We start from the raw sequence: 18,639 nt of genomic DNA, 5'->3' as shown, positions 1-18,639 counted from the left end.
TGACTTTCCAATAAAAACAAAAATTAATGTTTTTAAAAAGAAAGCAGCTGCCAAAAAAGATGGGGAAAAAAATCAACTTTAAAAGGAAAACTAGCCTCCTGGCAGGTGAGACTTTCCATGTACTCTTGCCAACTTCCGCCTAGAGCCTGTGCAGGAGGCCTGCTGCTGCTTGGCTTCCCTGGGAAGCCCCCTGAAAGCTTTCCCCACATGCTTGCGCGGTCCGAGGCACACCCGCAGCCTGCCGTGGCATCTTCTGTGACCAACCAGGTGGCGTGGTCTGCAGCAGGTGATGGCAACTTTGCCTGTAATTAGTGATGACGTTCCCTGAACATCACGAATCATACCTCGGGCCCCAAAACAAAGAGAAGCACAGGGTGGATGTGGCAACATGTTTCAGTGAGTGTCCTGTTGCCATCGGGCACCCAGAAGGGCTGGAGGTTACCTACGGCTCCCCCAGCTCCACTTCTGTGAGCAATGCAGAGGGCTCCTGGCCAGCACTGCCGTCCACACTCAGGACACTGGAATAGCCCAGGGAGGTGGTCAAGGTATGAGGTGGTTAATCTCCACAACCACAGGTGGTGGGCATGAGATCCCCAGCCCACAGTTGAGCAGGCTGAGGCTGAGGGACAACAAAGGCTGGAGGAGCCCTAGGCCAGCAGAAAAGGGAGAGACGTGGCTTTCAGGGACCACTACAGTGAATGCCTGCACTTACCACAAAACTGCAGCGTGAGAAAGAGCTGTGTGGGGAGCACCAGGGGAAGCCCAGGGGCAGGCCCAGCACCCCTGCGGCCGGCGGGAAAACACAAAGTCAGCCAGAAAGGAGGCGGAGGCGGACAGGGATTTGAAATGAGTTCAGGACATTCAGAAGCACACGGCTGCCTGCCTTCCTTCCAAACCAAGTTCTTTATTGTCCAACCAGTCAACATGTGTCCAGTGGGCCTCATCCCGCGTCAGGCACCCTGGGGCTAAGCATGTCAGGCTCCAGTCTGATGGCTCTCGGAACGACGCACGTTCAGTCCACTCCAGACGCAGCTGCGGCACCACAGTGAGCACTCTGCTGAACACGATGAACAACGGGACGCTAACGTCTACCATGGACTCCTGCCAACACCAACTTCACGGTTACCACTCAACAGGACGCACTTCTGTGAACATTCACCTTACATTCCTTTCCCCTATCACTTGCACTGAGATTTTTTGAAAAAGGAATTTTAAACGGTTAAGTAGTGGCGTGCTGGGATTCAGCGCTGGCCCACGATCACGTGGGAGGAAGGGCCGGAGGACAGTATAAAGAACGTATCCAGACAGCTCACCCGACTCGAGTGTCCCCAGGCAGAGCGGTCTAGAGGAGAGAGATTAGCACCAACTTGGGAGCAAAACCAGGAGGTTCAGGGGATTTTAGCTCCAAAACGGATCCTCCCACAAGCTCTTGGAACTCCTGGGTATGATTCTGGAAAGAAAAATGAGTGAACAACGCAGGCTGGACTCGGAAAAGTGTACCCAGGGACGCCCCCGCCCTAGGAGCGAGCCGCAGGGCAGAGCGGGGGGAGCAGGGGTCTCAGCAGCCTGAACCCTAAGATGGGCACAGCGGGAAGGATGTGGAAGCTGTGCTTCACCTCCCGCATCCTCCCACCCGCCCCACAGGGGACCAGGGGGCTCCAAGCAGAGCCTCAGTCTCACACTGAGAGAACCGCTCCAAATGGGCTCCATCTGGCAAGTGAGGGAAGGAACCAGGTTAAGGGAAGAGGGGACAATTTTCTAGTGTTACATACAGTCAATGCTTTCTATAAATCAAGTGTGCTAAAACAGAACGTCCGGGCTGAAACGCAACTGAAGGAACAAGTTCCCAACAGACCCCCTCACACCTCCCCCTGGGGGTTTTCTGCCCTCAAACATTCCACGGGGAGCCACCAGGACTGCTACCACAGCAAAAGAACAGCCACTCCTGCCTGCCTTTTCCCAAAGGATGCCAAAGTCCAACAGGACTCGGGCACACAGAGGTGCCAGGCCCAGGGCTGTGGGGATGAACCCAAACCATGCCCCAGCTCTCTTCCCAGTCCTGGCTGTCATGCCTCAGGGAGCCCCCTGGACTGCAGCTATGGAAATGGAAGGGACCATTTAAAACAGCATGGTTTACGGGAAATGGAATACTGGTTTCCTAAAGCATGTTGTAAGGCACAGTGTGAGAAAGCTGCCCCCACTCCTAGCCACACGGCCCCCCGGGCTCCGCACACGCACACACGCACACAGAAGAGGCCCGCTGGTTTGCCACAATGCACAGGGAAGGGCTGCTTCCAATCACTTCTGGTTTTTAAGCTGGTTGGAGAGCCAGTCGAGGCCTTCGTAGAGTCCATCACCGCTGGTGGCGCAAGTGGCTTGGATGTACCAATTCCTCTGGCGGAGGGAATGCAAGCCCAGCTTATCCGTGATCTCTGCTGCATTCATAGCATTGGGAAGGTCCTGGAAAGAGAACATTCACAAGTCCTGTCATCACAGCTTACCGTGCACTGCAACGTGCCCTGGCCACAGCAGGTGCCCTCTGCCACAGTATCCCCTGCTCATCTGATGACAATACCAGCTTTCCCATCTTTTGTGCCCAAATTCTTAAGATCACCCATAACTTGCTTCTCCCTCTCAATTCCACGGCCAACCTTACCGGGAAACCCCAGCGGCTCCAGTAGGGAAACACTAGCAGTCGGATCACTTATGGCTGAGGCCCGACCACTCAGTGGCTCCGCAGCCAGAATACGGAAACAGCCTCCGCCTGGGTCTGCCTCCTTCTGCGCTTGCTGCCACTGACCTACTCTCCAAGTGGGCACCAACAGGGGTTCCACGCTGCCTCTCCCCTGGTGGACATCCTAAACCCTGGCTGTGCTCTGGAAGGCCCAGCCCACAGCCCTGGGGCTCTTCCACCTTGACTTGCTCCAGCTTTTTCAGGTGGCACTGCCCATAGGCTTCCGGACTTAACACTTAATTAACACATCCATTATCTCTACTGAGATGAACAGAAGCAAGTGTGACAGGGCAGGAGTCTGTCCATCTCTGATGTATCCCAAGTGCCTGGAACCGTGCCTGGCCCACAGTGAGCTCCAACACAGAAGAAACTGGCACTAAACAAGGGTGACGTGGGTTTACTGATGACCGGAAAGGCATCAAAAGTTTGCTAATTAAGAAGGCAGGCAGCAGGCCGGATGTGCAGGGCAATCTCTGGCTCCGAATTGTGGACACGATCACAGAACGACTTGCAAGGGCACCCAAGGGTGCATTTCTGCAAACAGATACAGGAAATATAAGCAGGGCCAGCGCTGTGGTGTGCTAGGTACAGCCACTGCCTGAAGCATTCCACGCAGGTGCTGATCCCAGTCCCGGCTGCTCCACTTCCAGTCTAGTACCCTGCTAATGAGCCACAGAAAGCAGGAGATGGCCTAAGTGCTTGGGCCCCAGCACCCATGTGGGAGACCCAGAGGAAGCTCCTGGCTCCCACATTCAGACCTGCCCAGCTCCAGCCATGGTGGACATTTGGAGAGTGAAGCAGCAGACGACACATCTTTGTCTCTCCTCTCTCTCAAATAAACAAACAAATAAATCTTTTAAAAAAACAGAGATGTAATCATGTTTTACTTCAAAGAAAGGACTAGAATATTTCACTTGGTATTCTGAACTTCTGCCTTTTTATGCCATGAGTACATTGTTTTTATAATTGAAAATAGCAGGTTTATCAGTTTCCTGTTTTCAGTCTGTCGTGCCTACTGTGGAGCTCTGGGCAGACACTGAACCTCTCAAGAGGTACCCTGTGGGAGTGAACGCTGAACTGTTGGCCATTTAAAATCACACTGACAGAGCCAAAAGACAGGAGAAAATGCACCTGACCAACCTATGGTGACAAACGCATGGGTGGAGGAGAAAGTGGAAGGAAACACTGACTCTCACGGTGGACACCTTATGCTGGCGCAGTCCCACACAAGCCTGCTTACCAGGACCAAGCCTCAACTCAGCAGATACTCGGTCAGTATGACTGAGAGTGACTCAGTGCCTGCAGCGCACTCCGAGAAGGAGACAGCAGGAGAGCTTATGGCTAGGGCTGGAGAGTAGAAGCAGAACCTAATGTAAGTTCTGCCATTCTGAGAGTGAGCCTCGACGGTGAGCTCCCGCAGCGAGCTCCACGTACCTGCTTATTCACAAACACCAGGAGAACAGCGTCTCTGAGTTCATCTTCTGCCAGCATCCTGGTCAGCTCCTCCCGGGCCTCATTGACTCGCTCTCTGTCATTGCTGTCAACCACAAAAATCAGACCTGGCAAGAAACAGGACCTGTTACACAGCTCGATAAGGGATGCTCAAGAGAAAGTCAGTAGAGCTGAGGACGCCAACGACTGCCTCCAAGGCCTGCCTGTCACTGGAGACACACGTGGCCTGCTTAAGCCATGATTTAGGGGACACTGCAGAAGAGACCCCAAAAGGGAAATGGCAGGTGGGTGAGATGATCTGACTCCCTCTGTCAAGGAAACTTTAGGGTGAGTCTCAGTAAGACAGTCAGCACAGGGCCTATGCCCCTTTGTCATGTGTCCAGGCCAAGCCCACACCTGCCTGACATGGCTGCTCCCAACAGCCTGCCCTGGCAAAGTCAGGTCTGTTAAATCCCATGAAACGAAAACCTATAAAACATTCAAAACTCCTCCAAAGACGTCACATGCTGTCAGCAATTATAGACTTTGATCATGAATAAGCCAGTCAGATGACCCAGAAATCCCAAATGATCCCTACAAAGTAGGCAGGGTGGAAACTGGCCTATTACTTCCTTGTCACCAGCTCCATTTTAAAGTTTGTATAGGGGATCTTTGCTTAAGAACTCAGTCCTGGACCAGCCACACTCCTGAACTAAAGAAGCTAGAAAAGGCATATTTACACATGAAGAGCATGCAAAACTGTTTACATATACACACAAGGCTGCTTGTATATGCACAAACTATCTGGACAGGTAGGGAAAGAGGGCCCTTGAGTCAGGGTTAGAAGAAGAGTGGATCTTGGGTGAATTCTGGTAAATCCTACCTCTCTGGGGAATCCAATTACTGACCCCTTAGGCACCAGCAGACAAAGTCAGGGCAGCCACTCCAAATGCAAACCTCACTGAGTGCATGGGGTGAGGGGAGGGGAAGGCCAGCAGCATGAGCCTTGCTGGGTGCACCAGGGGAGGAGGGCCCAGCACCAGCCTCACTGGGTGTACCAGGGGAGGGCCCAGCACAAATCTTGCTGGGGGCACCAGGGGAGGGCCCAGCACCAGCCTCACTGGGTGCAACAGGGGAAGGCCCAGCACGAGCCTTGCTGGGTGTACCAGCGGAGGGCCCAGTATGTCACAGACAAGCTGGGACAGAGAAGAAAATAACTAAGAGGACAGCAGCCTGCTGGGGCCATGGACTCCTGCTCCGGGGCCCTTCCTCCACACAGGAAGCTTTGGTCACTGATCCAAATCGCTTGCCCTTGCTCACTCTCTTCCCTGTGACTTCATATTTCTCTGTTAAGCAACAAGACCCTGGACGAGGGGACACGGCAGGAAGGGCACTGTGGCAAAGCAGGTTATGTCAGCACTGGAAAAGACCACATCCCACGTGGAACACTTGGGATTCAGTCAGCTCCCATGGCACTTCCTGCTGACATATACCTGGGGAGGCAGCCGCTGAGGGCACTCGTACTTGGGTCCCCCACCCACACGGAGACCAAGATGGAACTTCTGGCTCCAGGCTTCAGCCCAGCCCAGCCCAGCCCGGCCACTGCAGGCATTTAGGAAGTGAACTGGTAGATGGAAAATTCATCTTGCTCTCTCTGTGCCTTTCACATAAATAAAAATGTTTTTAAAATACTGAATTTCATCATCAAAATTCAAAATTAAAGCAAGGGAGGGTCAGCTATGAGAACTGCTTACGGACAAGAATGAAATGGCAGCTTGTCCCTGTATGCCTTTCCTGATTTTTGAATTTTGAACCACACAGATTATATTGCCATTCCACAAATTAAAATAACTGAACATTCAGTCAGGAGAAAAAAAGTTTATGCAATAAAACTAACAGATTGTTAAATGCTTCTGTGTCATATATTAAGCAATCATATAGAGATTCCAATGTATACACGGGAAATGGACACACTTAACTGAGAGCTGAAGGCATCCCTTCAGTTCTGTCACACTCAACCACTGAAGAGGAAAAAGACAGTCTGACCTTTGAGGGACTGGCAGACAGACGGCAGCAGCACCCAGGCTACTCGTGGCCGTGCCGTGTGGTCCAGCCACAAACAGCAAATCCCTTCTTCCAAGAGCTTCATTTGCTATTTCCCAGTGTTCAGCTGATCCAGCCCACAGCCCAAGAATACAGCCAGCCGTCTGCCACCACGGCAACAACTACCAAAACGCAGTAACATGGGCACGGGTTCGTGACAACTGAAGACTTAAGACAAAAAGGCAATTCAACCTGTTGTTTGGCTATGAAAACTCACCACAGAGTAGAAAATAGAATCGCACCAGAGGATGCGGAGGCAACATCTCATACAGTCTGGGCTGCTAACTGCCTACGTACTGCCGTAAGCCACCAGATGAGCCATTTTACCCAGTGAATCACATTTAACTCTGGCGGTGCAGACAGAACCCGTCATGCCCACTGGAAGAGCCTGCCTAACTCTCCCAGGACCCACAGCAGCATGTTGAAAGGCCCCATGCTCCAGTCTGCCACAGGGGGGCCAGCAGGGTACAGAAACTGATACAGGCTCAATGGACATTGTGGGTATTAAAACAACCCTCTGTGATGGACAGAAATACAAGGACAGAAAAATTTAAGCATTACCAGGGAAATCACTAGTAGAGAAAATCAATACAGGGGAATAAAGAAGGATCTTCTGTCTTTTTTGTACAAATTGTATTTCAAGAAAAGCAAATATTTGACGAAGGAATTCTTTGTCGAGAAGGGTTTCAGCCAAGAAACGTAGAAGGAACAGTATTCAGAAAAGCCACCAGTGGGTAAGTCCTGATGAAGTCACAGTCAGGGACAACCTTGCACCGCTGGATGAAAAGCTGATGGGAACTCCAACTGGGGGAGACTGGGCTGGTCCCATCTGAATCCAGCTGGTATCACCGAGACTGGGACGAGCCAGTGGCTGCCCGGAGTTTGACAGGGGTGGGAGATGAGCAGTGAGTGTTCCTAGGTTTCCTGGGTTCGGGCAGTTTCACAGGACGAAGCATTCTGGGAATGGATGGCGGCCATGACCACACGGCCCACTAAGCTGTAAGCTGACACACGGCTGTGGTGGTGAATTTCAGGTGTATTTTATTACACTAAAGCAAAAACAGGCTTCCCTAGCAACTCTACTCCTGCCTACATACTCCAAAGAATCACAAAGAAGAACTCTCGTACAGCATTCTCGACCCAGACATTTGCAGCAGCATTATTTGCAATAGTCACAGGGCAAACGACCAAGCATCCACTATGGATGAACGGCTAAACAAATGTGGCCTCACCACACAATGGGGTGTCACCCAGCTATACAAGGAAGCCTGCCTCGACCTTGAGAACAGCAGGCCGAAAAGACACCAGACACAAAAGGACAAATGTCTCCTCAGATGAAACACCTAGAATAGGCAAATTCAGGGCACAGTGTAGTCACTTAGCTGCTAAAATCCTCGCTTTGCACACGGCAGGATCCCATATGGGTGCCTGTTGTGTCCCGGCTGCTCCACTCCCCATGCCAATCCCTGCTTGTAACCTGGGAGGGCAGTAGAGAATAGCCCAAGGGCTTGGGAACCTACACTCACGAGGGACCCAGAAGACGCTCCTGGCTCTGGCTGTTTTGGCTACTTGGGGAGTGAATCAGCAGATGAAAGATCTTCCTCTCCTCTCTGTAAAAATCTCCCTAACAAAAATAAATAAATCTTAAAAACACAAAAACAAAACAACAAGAAAAAAAAAAAAAAACAGGCAAATTCAAATAGAAAGCAGACTGATCCCAGCTGTGGGCAACAGCCTAGGTTGCATTATACCTAGGCAAGTGTTACACTACTGGGAGAAGAGCAGCTAACAGTTGGCAGGCATCCTAGAACTGGTTAATGCCAAATCTGTGTTAAAAATACCAGTGCACCAGCATAGTCACCTAGCCTATTCCATTTTTTTCCTTCTAAATAAATAGGGAGAGGGGTATGCTGGGTCCATGATCCTCAGGGGCATGGCGTCCAGTGGGGCCCAGGTCACCTGGCCTGGGTCCTTGGGACCACCTGCATAGTGGGTGCTGGGTCCATGAGCCCTGGGAACGGGGATTCTGGTGGGGCACAGGTTGGGCGGCCTGGGGCACCAATGGCGCCAGGTGAATGCCACTGGCCACCTGGCAGTGTGCTAGTGGGGGGGATGGCACAGGTGGGGGCATGCAGGGGCATCAGGGCTCATGTCCAGGACTGGTGGTCTACATTTAAGAATTGTGAAGTTATGCATATCTTACTCTAAAACTAATTGTAGGGGAGAATGTTTGGCGCAGTGGTTAAAATGTTCCCTGGGACCCCTGCATCCATCTGTGTCAGTTGGAGCCCTGGTCCCTCTGCTTCTGATTTAGCTCCAGGCTAATTTGCTTGGGAAGGCAGCAAATCATGGGCCATGTGCTTCAGACACTACTCCCCATGAAGGGAGACCCAGTTCCGGGCTCCTAGCTTGAGCACAGCCCAAGACCAGGGGAGTGAACAAGCAGACAGATCAGCACAGACCTAGGGGAGTGAACAAGCACACGGACAATCACTCAATCTGTGTTCACTGTCTTCCAAATAAATAAATCTTCAAAAGAAAAAAAAAATGTGAATTTTGTTCCTGCTACAAAGATGTAAAATGCAGTAAGAATACATTTGGGTGCCAGTGCTGTGGCACAGCAGACTGAGCCTACTTGTGACACGGGCATCCCACATGGGAGCACCAGTTCCAGCCCATGTCTCCACTTCAGGACCCAGTACTTACAACTCCTCCTGGGAGGGCAGCAGAGAAACGCCCACATGCTTGGCCCTTGTCACTGTGTGGCAGAGAACAGGGTGGCAGCCAGAGCTGCTGGCTGGATCAGTGAAGTGGGACCATGTAGACTAACAAATGTAAGAGCTCTCTCTACTTTTCAAATAAACAAACAAACCTTAAACACACACACACACACACAGAGGAATGCTCCTTGAAACATTTGGTCTTGGGCCCGGCGGCGTGGTCTAGCAGCTAAAAAGTCTTAGCCTTGAACGCGCCGGGATCCCATATGGGCGCCGGTTCTAATCCTGGCAGCTCCACTTCCCATCCAGCTCCCTGCTTGTGGCCTGAGAAAGCAGTTGAGGATGGCCCAAGGCCTTGGGACCCTGTACCCGCGTGGGAGACCTGGAAGTTCCTGGTTCCCAGCTTCAGATCGGCATAGCTACCAGCCGTTGTGGCTCACTTGGGGAGTGAATCACCGGACAGAAGATCTTCCTCTCTGTCTCTCCTCCTCTCTGTATATCTGACTTTGTAATGAAAAAAAAAAAAAAAAAAAAAAGAAAGAAAGAAACATTTGGTCTGGCAAGACTGATCAATGTCTAGAAACCTGGAGCAGGAGAACCTTCACAACTAGTAGACTCCAAGTAAATTCTAAAACACGTCACTATAGAGCCATGTGACTAAGCTCCTACTAGAGCATCCGGCTGTATAAACAATGCCAACAGTCGGCTCTCTCTTAGGGACAAAATTTAGTAAGCGACATTTATATAAAATGTGGCCAATGAAAAACCTCCAACAGGTTGACAGGGGAGCAAAGTAAAACTCCACTTGTAAGAAGCCAATGATAAGGAAATCAGGTGACAGTCTGGCCATCTGTGCCTCTTCACGTGCTTGCAGAGGCACAGCTGAGGACCTGTGGCCAGGATGCTGGGTGCCTGACCCGCCAGTTCATCGCTTTTCCTGCAGAGGTATGAATCAGACACTCTCCACATGTTCAGGAGTTACTTGAGTTCTGAAGAATTTCAGACACCAGCGCTCGCTCTAGGGCACACTGAACTCTCGGGTAGCTGAAAGATGAAATTCATCAGGATAACCATTTCTAACCACACTAGATGAAGAGAAACGTCTGACACAGAGCACTGGAGCCCAGAGACTTTTCCTAGGAACACGAGGTTCAGAAAATGGCTGACTGATGGTTCAAATGATGCATGGAACCACAGGATTCGCTTCAAACATCTGTCTGAAGACACACTGAACACAGAAGGCTTCAAACCTTACCTTGCGTATTCTGAAAGTAATGTCGCCACAGAGGTCTGATTTTATCCTGGCCACCGACATCCCAGACGGTGAAGCTGATATTTTTATATTCTACTGTCTCCACATTGAAACCTAAATTGGGAAGACGGAACAAACTCAATTATGATTTCTGCTGGCTGAACAATTCAAACTAATTCCAGCTAACATTTGTGTATTTTTAATTACAAAGCAGCTTGCCAGTCAAGGATCTGCAGCTCACAAAGCTGCCACTCTGTCACTCCGTGCAGCACAGCAGCTGTCTCAGCCCTCTGTGCCCTCCCCTTGCAGCAGGGCAGGAAGAGGTGGCGCACAGGCACACAGTGCAAAACCACCTTATACCCTCACCCACGTTCTTCCTCCCTCTCAAAATGGGAAGGATATCCAGAACTCCCAATTCCCACCAGCTACTTGCTGGATCCAATCTACCCAGGCTACCCAGAACCCACCCTCTCCTCTCTCGGAGTGTCTTCAATCTGTTATCCACACCCCACTTCTGTTCCCATCTTTTACAGCCGGACAAGAAACAGCACAGCTCTTCCTCAGCCCTGTGTGACCGCCTGTCACCTCCTCTGCTTGCTCTCGCAGGGGCCGAAGTCTCCAGGAAGCTCAGCCGCACCGATGGAGACCTTTCTGCCACCCACATCCCAGGAACGGGACCTTCTCCACCATGAAGGCAGCTGCGCTCACTGAGGCAACCGACCCCACAGCTGCCTTCAGTTCTCCTCAGCTAATCTGATGATCTTTGACGCTATCACCCTCTCCCTCCAACACAACCACCTCCTTGAAACTTTCCCCTAGCTTCCTGGTCTCCCTGTCTCCACAGCAGTGCTCTCTGAGCTCACCAAGTTTAACTGATCCCTAAACGATCCTAAACGATCCAATCACCCAACTCCATCCTGCCCCACCCACTCTTCTCTTCCCACACCCCTCCCTGGGCAACCGCTCTTAGGGCTTCTCCTTCACAGCTGAACCAGCGGCCCTGGGGTTTACATCCTCCAAGCCATCTTGCTTGGCCTCCAGCCTCCTATTCCTGCATCATTAGCTAGATGTCTCCAAGGCAATCTGCTAAAAAACAAAATGTAAGACCTACCCTTTCAACCTGCTCCTCTACTCGTCAGCCCCTCACTGACTCCATCCCACAAGCTGGAAGCTCGAAGGACAGCCAGACCCTTCCCACTTGTTCACTCCCAAACCGCACCAAATTGTATCAGCTGAATCCCACCCCCCAACAGCTACGAGTCCCCCAACCCAAAGGACAATCATTTGCAGCATTACTAAAAAGTCTAACCACCTTCCCATGCGTATTCTCCTTCCACCTCTCAAACATACACGTGGCCATAATGAGTTTCACTTGACACTTTTTTAAAGATTATTTATTTTTAAAATCATTCAGTTAAATGACATTGGACAGTCATCAAAGTGAAACACAATTACAAGTTCAATCCCTTATTCCTTCATTTCACATACTCAGTAGCTACTGGGCACTACTGCCAACTCCCAGGGCAGCTCAAACACACAAGATGCCTGTCACTGTGCAAAGTACCACGGGCCAGCACTAGTCCACCTGTGGGGAAGACACGGCGCACTCCTACCTTACTCCTAACTGCCAGCCTGTCCAACAACTCTCAATGGAGACTGCACTCCACACTTCAGAAATGACACTGTTAAGAACCCATAACATTAGCAGGAAAAAATACTGATAAACGTTTATGACAACAAAACTAAAGAATTGGTAAGTGTGTCTGCGTGGCGATTTTAACCTTCTGTAGCACAAAACATTAAAGAAAAAAACAGGTGAAAAGAGAGGCGGCCTACTGGAAAACACCACACGTGTGGTTCCTGATCCATGCCATCCTTTCCAAAAGAAACACGGTGAATGACGCTAAAATAAGTCAGAGAGGAGCAAGCATAAGCATCAGTGAGAATGGGCACATATTTATAAATAATCACAGAAATCCTAACAGAAGTCTGTCTTGTTTGATCAGACTGGCAACTCCCGAACTGGAGAAACGGCCACCTTGTTACTGTTGGTAGCGTCACCTTTTCAAAGAGTAGTCTGGCAGTGTGGTTGTTTTAAACACATATTTGGTTTAATACACCTACCCCTCCTCTAGGAATTACTACAAGGGGCTAAAAAAAACATTTGCAGAAAAACATTTCGGCACTGTGTATAAATGCACCTCCTCTCACCAGCCATCAGCCCAATGTAATTAAAAACAGCCATATAACAGAATACTAGCCAGTTACTAAAACTGGATGCTGATCTGCGTCAGTACCTTTTGTGGCACTCCCTGCTTCGTTTAGCAAACACCAGTTCATTTTGGCTGTCTTCAGTGGGAGTCCGGGCTTTACCCCCTACCTGTCTGGTGCTGGGGGTTACCCCAGGACTTCCATCCTCACAGAGTACTGCCCTTCCTTCCTCAAATGGCAGCTGCAGTTTTCCATGCGGGCTTGACACATGTCTTAGCAGCCCTCTGCTGGAATCACATTTGCTGGCATCCCCCTTTGACTAGAACAAGTCACGTGGCCACTCTCAGCATCACTGTGGATGGAAACCACTCCATCCATGGGTGCAGAGGGGCATGAGTCATGGGTAATCCTGATTTCAACAAGATGGATATTTACCTTGTTTCCAAAGAACTTACTGGACACCTATCTCCAGGCACTCTGCCAGGGGCTGGGGACCATGAATAAGACATGACCCGTTCTTGCTTACACTGTTGAAAGGGGACAGACCCGGAGCAACAAATCACAAATGGGCTGACAGTTACTAACAACTTTGGGCTGCTACAGAAACAGAACAGAGGAAGCGTACTCAGGAAAAGGGGCCAAGAGAAACGCTTAAACCGAGGCCAAAGCCCTGGGCTGGCGTTGGCTAGATCAAGGGCGGAGGGACTAAGGAAGAAGGCAGGAAAACCCAGAGAGGAAATGACAGAAAGCGGACCAAACACATTGCCTCACGCAAGTGGAAAGCAGCACACACATGGCTTTACAAAGATACCTGCCACAGTCCTGGGCGTGTTCTTTAAATCTTGCAGTTCTTTTTTTTGTTTTGTTTTTAATATGTTATGAAATTACAAAAGCATATATCATTTTATAAATACAGAAAGCAAAGTGACTATGCTATTTTTTGGACTAATCCACTTTACAAATGTGTGTGCCAAAACTCACAGGTTTTCTGCTTCTTCAAGTGTCAAAAGTTCTCAGCACCTGCCCTGGCGCCAAGTCCATCAGCTGGGCCTAGTGCCTGATTACCCACTCACGAGGGGTGTCACAGCCATCCCGCAGGGCTCGGGGCTGCAGGTCGATCCCAAGGCAGAGGCTACGTTCTGTCAAGGCTGCCTCTGCAGAGCTCAGAAGGCGCCCACAAAAAACGGCTCCTGGAGAGCCTGACATCCCTTGGACACCATCTCAGATAACTGGTCTGAGCCAGCTGAGGGAAGAAATCACACTCCATCTGCACACTGGCGGGGAGAGACTTCCGCTGAGCAAGGCCAGCTGGAACGGAGACTCGTAGGGGGCGGCAGCGGATGCCCAGCCTCCAGCAGGTGGCCGCGGGGGCACAGGAGCAGAGAAGAGGGCGTGGCTGCCCCCACTGTTGTCATCATTATTATCTCTTTGCCAGGCAGACACAGACAAATTTGTTAAACTTAAATGTGTTCAGACGACTCTCCTATAAGCCAAGGAATGAGCTAGCAATGCTGGGAAACAATTAGGAAAAGACATATAACAGGTTTTATATTTTTTTTAACCCCAAAAAGCTTATACTACTTGAAGGAACTTTTTTGCTAAAACTTTTTTTTTTTATCCAAAAGGCAAGGTTACAGAGAAAGAAGTGCAAACAGAGAGATCTTTCATTCAAATAGCTACAATGGCCAGAGATGGGCTACTCCAAAGCCAGGAGCCACGAGCTTCTTCCAGGTCTCCCATGTGGGTATAGGGCTTCAAAGATTTGGGCCATCCTCTGTTGTTTTTTCCAGGCCACAAGCAGGAAGCTTAACTGGAAGTGGCACAGCTGGGTCCGACGTGGTGGCCTGGCAGCTGGAATCCTTGCCTTGCATGCACCGGGATCCCATGTGGATGTTGTTCGTGTCCCAGCAGCCTGGCTTCCCATCCAACTCCCTGCTTGTGGCTAGGGAAAGCAGTCGAGGACAGCCCAAAGCCTTGGGACCCCGCACCTGCATGGGAGACACAGAGGAGGCTCTTGGCTCCTGGCTCCGGATTGGCTCAGCCCTGGCCATTGCGGCTACTTGGGGAGTAAATCAACAGACAGAAGATCTTCCTCTCCGTCTCTCTTCCTCTTTGTATGTCTGACTTTCCAATTAAAAAAAAAAAAGTGGCACAACCAGGACTCAAACAAGTGATCATATGAGATGCTGGCATGACAGGGAAGGGCTGAGCCTGTTATGCTAGGCTGCTGGCCCCTGTAATGAACATTTTTTTGCAAAATCAGGGCCCTGCATTATGATGCCTGTATCCAATATCAGAGCAAGTCCCAGCAGCTGCACTTGGAGCCGCCTCCTGCTGGCGCATCTAGGGAAAGCAGCAGATTATGGCTCAAGCACTTGGGCCCCTGCCACCCTTGTGGGAGACGCAGATGGAGTTCTTAGCTCTTGATTTCAGCCTGGCCCAGCCCCAGACATACAGGACATGAACCAGCGGACAAATCTCTTCTTCAATCTCTCCGTCTCTCTGTGTCTGTCTTTTGGATAAACAAATCTTTAGACATTTTTTTTCAGAAAGAAATCCTCAATGACACGAGCCTCAGAGGAACGTCTATGGCACTATGCTGCAGGCTGGAGGGCCACGGGGGGCTCACATACCTATGGTAGGGATGGTCGTCACGATCTCTCCCAGCTTCAGCTTATACAGGATGGTGGTCTTCCCAGCTGCATCCAAGCCCACCATGAGAATCCGCATCTCCTTCTTCCCAAATAGACTTTTGAACAGCTTTTCAAAAACATTCCCCATCGTAACCGAAGTCTACAACTGAAAGGAGAAGAGAAGCAAATAAACGCTATTCGCAAAGACAGAGGCCCAACACGTCAAACACACATCTGGCTGAGCAACAGCTCCTGCAGATACAGACTTCAGGCACAGTCTGGCCGGGAAGGAGCAGTGTGCTAGGCAAACCTCAGCCTAGCCTTGCCAAAAAACTCAGCTTCCCACAGCAGAAACCCAAGTGGGACGCGACAGCAGCAGCAGGCTTTAGTCATACGAAGGCCCTGCAAGCACATCTATGCCATCTTCTGAAGTCTCTTGAAACAGGGACTCAGGGAAGCAGAAAAACCCACTTATTTTACCCCATATGAAGTAAAGTCCTCAAGGCAGGTTAAACAACATTCTTAGGATTTAGTAGCTATGCTTGTCTCACAAGATTATAGCAATTGCCAGAAAAAGAGACTAAGAGTTGGGAAAAATTCAGCCCTGGAAAACTGCGCTAAGAAAAAAACTCAAGGCACAGCGCTGATGGCTCAACTGGCTAATCCTCCACCTGCAAGCACCTGCTTCCCATAGGGATGCCTGTTCGTGCTTTGGGTGCTCCACTTCCCATCCAGCTCCCTGCTTATTGACTGGAAAAACAACAGAGGATGGACCAAAGCCTCGGGATCCTGCACCCACATGGGCTACCCAGAGGAAGCTCCTGGCTCCTGGCTTTGGATTGCCTCAGCTCTGGTCGTTGAGACCATCTGGAGAGTGAATCAGCACCTGAAAGGTCTCACTCTGTCTCTCACCTCCTCTCTGTAAATCTGCCTTTCCAATAAAAATAAAGAAGTCTTTTAAACATAAATAACCAAATAGAAGAAAAACTCACTTCAGAAAGGTGTCGGGGGCCCAGTGCAATAGCATAATGGTTAAGATCCTCGCCTTAATGCGCCAGGATCCCATGCGGGCGCAGGTTCTAATCCCGACAGCTCCACTTCCCTTCCAGCTCCTTGCTTGTGGCCTGGGAAAGCAGTGGAGGACGGCCCTGTACCCGCGTGGGAGACCCGGAAAGAAGTTCCTGGCTCCTGGATTTGGATCGGTGCAGCACCGGCCATTGCGGCCACTTGGGGAGTGAATCATCGGACGGAAGATCTTCCTCTCTGTACATCTGCTTTTCCAATAAAAATAAATAAATCTTAAAAGAAAAAGAAAAAAAGAAAGGTGTCGGACAGGCCCAGCACAGTAGCCTAGCAGCTAAAGTCCTCACCTTGAACGTGCCAGGATCCCATATGTGTACCAGTTCTAATCCAGGTGGCCTTACTTCCCATCCAGCTCCCTGCTTGTGGCCTGGGAAAGCAGTCGAGAACAGCCCAAAGTCTTGGGACCCTGTACCCGCATGGGAGACCCAGAAGAGGCTCCAGGCTCTTGACTTCAGATCGGCTCAGCTCCGGCTGTCGGGGCCCTTGGCGAGTCAATCATCAGATGGAAGATCTTCTTCTCTGTCTCTCCTCCTCTCTGTATATCTGACTTTCCAATAAAAAAATTTTTTAATAAAAATAAATCTTAAAAAAGAAAAGGTGTCAGATGCATTAGTCAAGACATCACTTGGGACACCTGCCTCCCTACCAGGGTGTGGGGGGCCAAGGGCCCGAAACACCACCAATTTCAGTTTTCTACCAACGCACACCCTGGGAGGCAGCAGTTGGTGCCTCAAGTCCTTGGGTCCTGCCATCCAGCCAGCCTAAGTCCTGGGCTCCCGGGGCCAGACTGGCCATGTCCTGGCAGCTGTAGGCATTTGGGCAACGACCAGGGCTTGGAAAATCTCCCTATTCATCCAGCAGTCTCTGCTTCTTTTTCAACTTAATCAAATCAACAACATCCCGGCCGCATCACTTCTGATGCAGCTCCCTGTCCCCGTACCTGGGACAGCAGCAGAGGACGGCCCAACAGCTTGGGTCACTGCACCACCTAGGAGACCAGGGAAAAGCCCCAAATTTCTGGTTTTGCCCTGTTTCAGCCCTGATCAGGGTGGCTGTGGGGAGTAAACCAACAGATGAAAGATCTGTCTCTTTCTCTCCTCCCCGCCCCCGTAACTTCACCTTTCAAATAAATAAATGTTTTTGCAAATTTATCTCTGCTTTCTGTGGATAGAGCAGTCCAGTGAAGTGCGGGCTTGACATTCTGAAGATTTAAGAGCCGTGAGGACCGGACAGCTCTAGTCAAGCTCTCAGAAGTCTATATACAAAGTCCAAAAAAGAGAAAGACGGCCCTTTCAACTGCCAGCCCAGGAAGTTTTACCGCGGGACTGGCAGGTCGCCGACGGCAGGGGCTCCAGCTCTGAGGTTCAGCAACCTCTCACAGCTTCCCACCAGCGCATCTTGCAAGCGGGAAGCGAGCTCAGCCTTCATCTCTCTCCATCTCTCTCTCTCTCTCTCACACACACACACACACACACACACGCACCGGGGACCAACGCATTGGTGGATGCGTTACCCCTTACAGAAGATGTGCAACGTCCGGGGCCGTCGCAGCATTCACGACCTTGTCGGGTGACAAAACTGGGGAGTCCTTTCCTTTGTTTCCAACAAAAGACCCATCTTCCAGATCAGGAAAACCGACAGGGACCTTGTGGGGGGAGAAAGCGAGCTCTGTCTGGGGATACCCTCTGCCAATCGCTCACGGTGCGCCTGGCTCTCCCATCTCCTCGCTTCACTTTCCTCGCCTACTCCGGCAGCCCCGCAGTAAGAAGCTGCCGATTTCGGGGCGCCTTTCGAATGCTCACCGTCCGGCCACAAGCACCCGGCGACTGCCAGGCGAAGACCTCAGGGCCGGCCGGCCGGACGGATGGATGGACACACACACACACGACAGCTGCAGCCGAGGGGAGCAAGAACGCCCGGAGGGAGGTCACCCGCGCCGGCCCCCGGCCAAGGCCGCCGGGAACTCGGAAGAGAGGAGCGCCCGGGGGCGGAACCGCCAAGCCCCTTTCGGTTATCCGCCGCGATGGCCCTGGAGAGGGCAGCCAAGGGACGGCGGAGCCCAGCCCCTTTCCGCAGGCCGCCTCTCCCCGGTATCCTCCCCGCAGCCAGGCCACGGGCGCCGCTGCCTCTCCCTCCAGCCCGCGACTCACCGGCCGCCGCTCTGAGCACCAACACCGTTAGAAACCCGGCTGCCTTTAGAATTTTGGCATCCCTCAGCAAAATGGCGCCGCAAGTGGGGGCGGGGAGGGCAGCCAGCCAATCACTCACCGCCTCTTGGAACTTTTGAGCCAATAACCTTGACGTTCTATTAGTGACGACACGTCTGGCCAATGCAAAGGACAAAACGGGCTTGGGCGCGCGAAGACCCGCCCCCCGCGACCTAGGCGACAGTATGAAGCTCTGGCTATGCCGGGTTCATCGTCCAATGAAAGCTCACCGCGCCCCGACGAGACCCGCCCACGAGCCCCAGCC

At 51.2% G+C, this 18,639-nt stretch overlaps 1 protein-coding gene across 2 annotated transcripts; it reads right to left on the bottom strand.

Annotated features, from left to right (window-relative positions):
* Positions 1 to 873: 873 nt before the first annotated feature.
* On the bottom strand, positions 874 to 18,412 carry LOC101520295 (ADP-ribosylation factor 2). 2 transcript variants are annotated; one of them, XM_058676304.1, is made up of 5 exons: positions 18,318 to 18,412; positions 15,085 to 15,244; positions 10,244 to 10,354; positions 4,169 to 4,293; positions 874 to 2,460 (listed from the first exon to the last, which is right to left on the bottom strand). In XM_058676304.1, the coding sequence occupies exons 2-5, from the start codon at positions 15,230 to 15,232 to the stop codon at positions 2,299 to 2,301; spliced, it is 546 nt and encodes a 181-aa protein (XP_058532287.1). In that variant the 5' UTR covers positions 15,233 to 15,244; positions 18,318 to 18,412; the 3' UTR covers positions 874 to 2,298. The 2 variants fall into 2 exon arrangements, with proteins under 2 accessions (XP_058532287.1, XP_058532286.1); XM_058676303.1 differs by lacking the exon at positions 18,318 to 18,412 and adding an exon at positions 18,050 to 18,294.
* Positions 18,413 to 18,639: the final 227 nt, after the last annotated feature.

The sequence above is a fragment of the Ochotona princeps genome, chromosome 17 (genome assembly GCF_030435755.1).
Source record: "Ochotona princeps isolate mOchPri1 chromosome 17, mOchPri1.hap1, whole genome shotgun sequence".
In the NCBI taxonomy this organism is placed as follows: domain Eukaryota; kingdom Metazoa; phylum Chordata; class Mammalia; order Lagomorpha; family Ochotonidae; genus Ochotona; species Ochotona princeps.
This window is presented reverse-complemented; position numbering and strand designations above follow the sequence as displayed.

What these genes read in the sequence shown, in the direction of transcription:
- LOC101520295 (XM_058676304.1), bottom strand. Translation starts at nt 15,232, where the DNA reads ATGGGGAATGTTTTTGAAAAGCTGTTCAAAAGTCTATTTGGGAAGAAG. An exon ending in TTACTTTCAGAATACGCAAG is followed by an intron (nt 4,294 to 10,243) that starts GTAAGGTTTGAA and finishes GTTTCTTGCCAG; the next exon opens with GTCTGATTTTTGTGGTTGAC. An exon ending in TGGTGTTTGTGAATAAGCAG is followed by an intron (nt 2,461 to 4,168) that starts GTACGTGGAGCT and finishes TTCTCTTTCCAG; the next exon opens with GACCTTCCCAATGCTATGAA.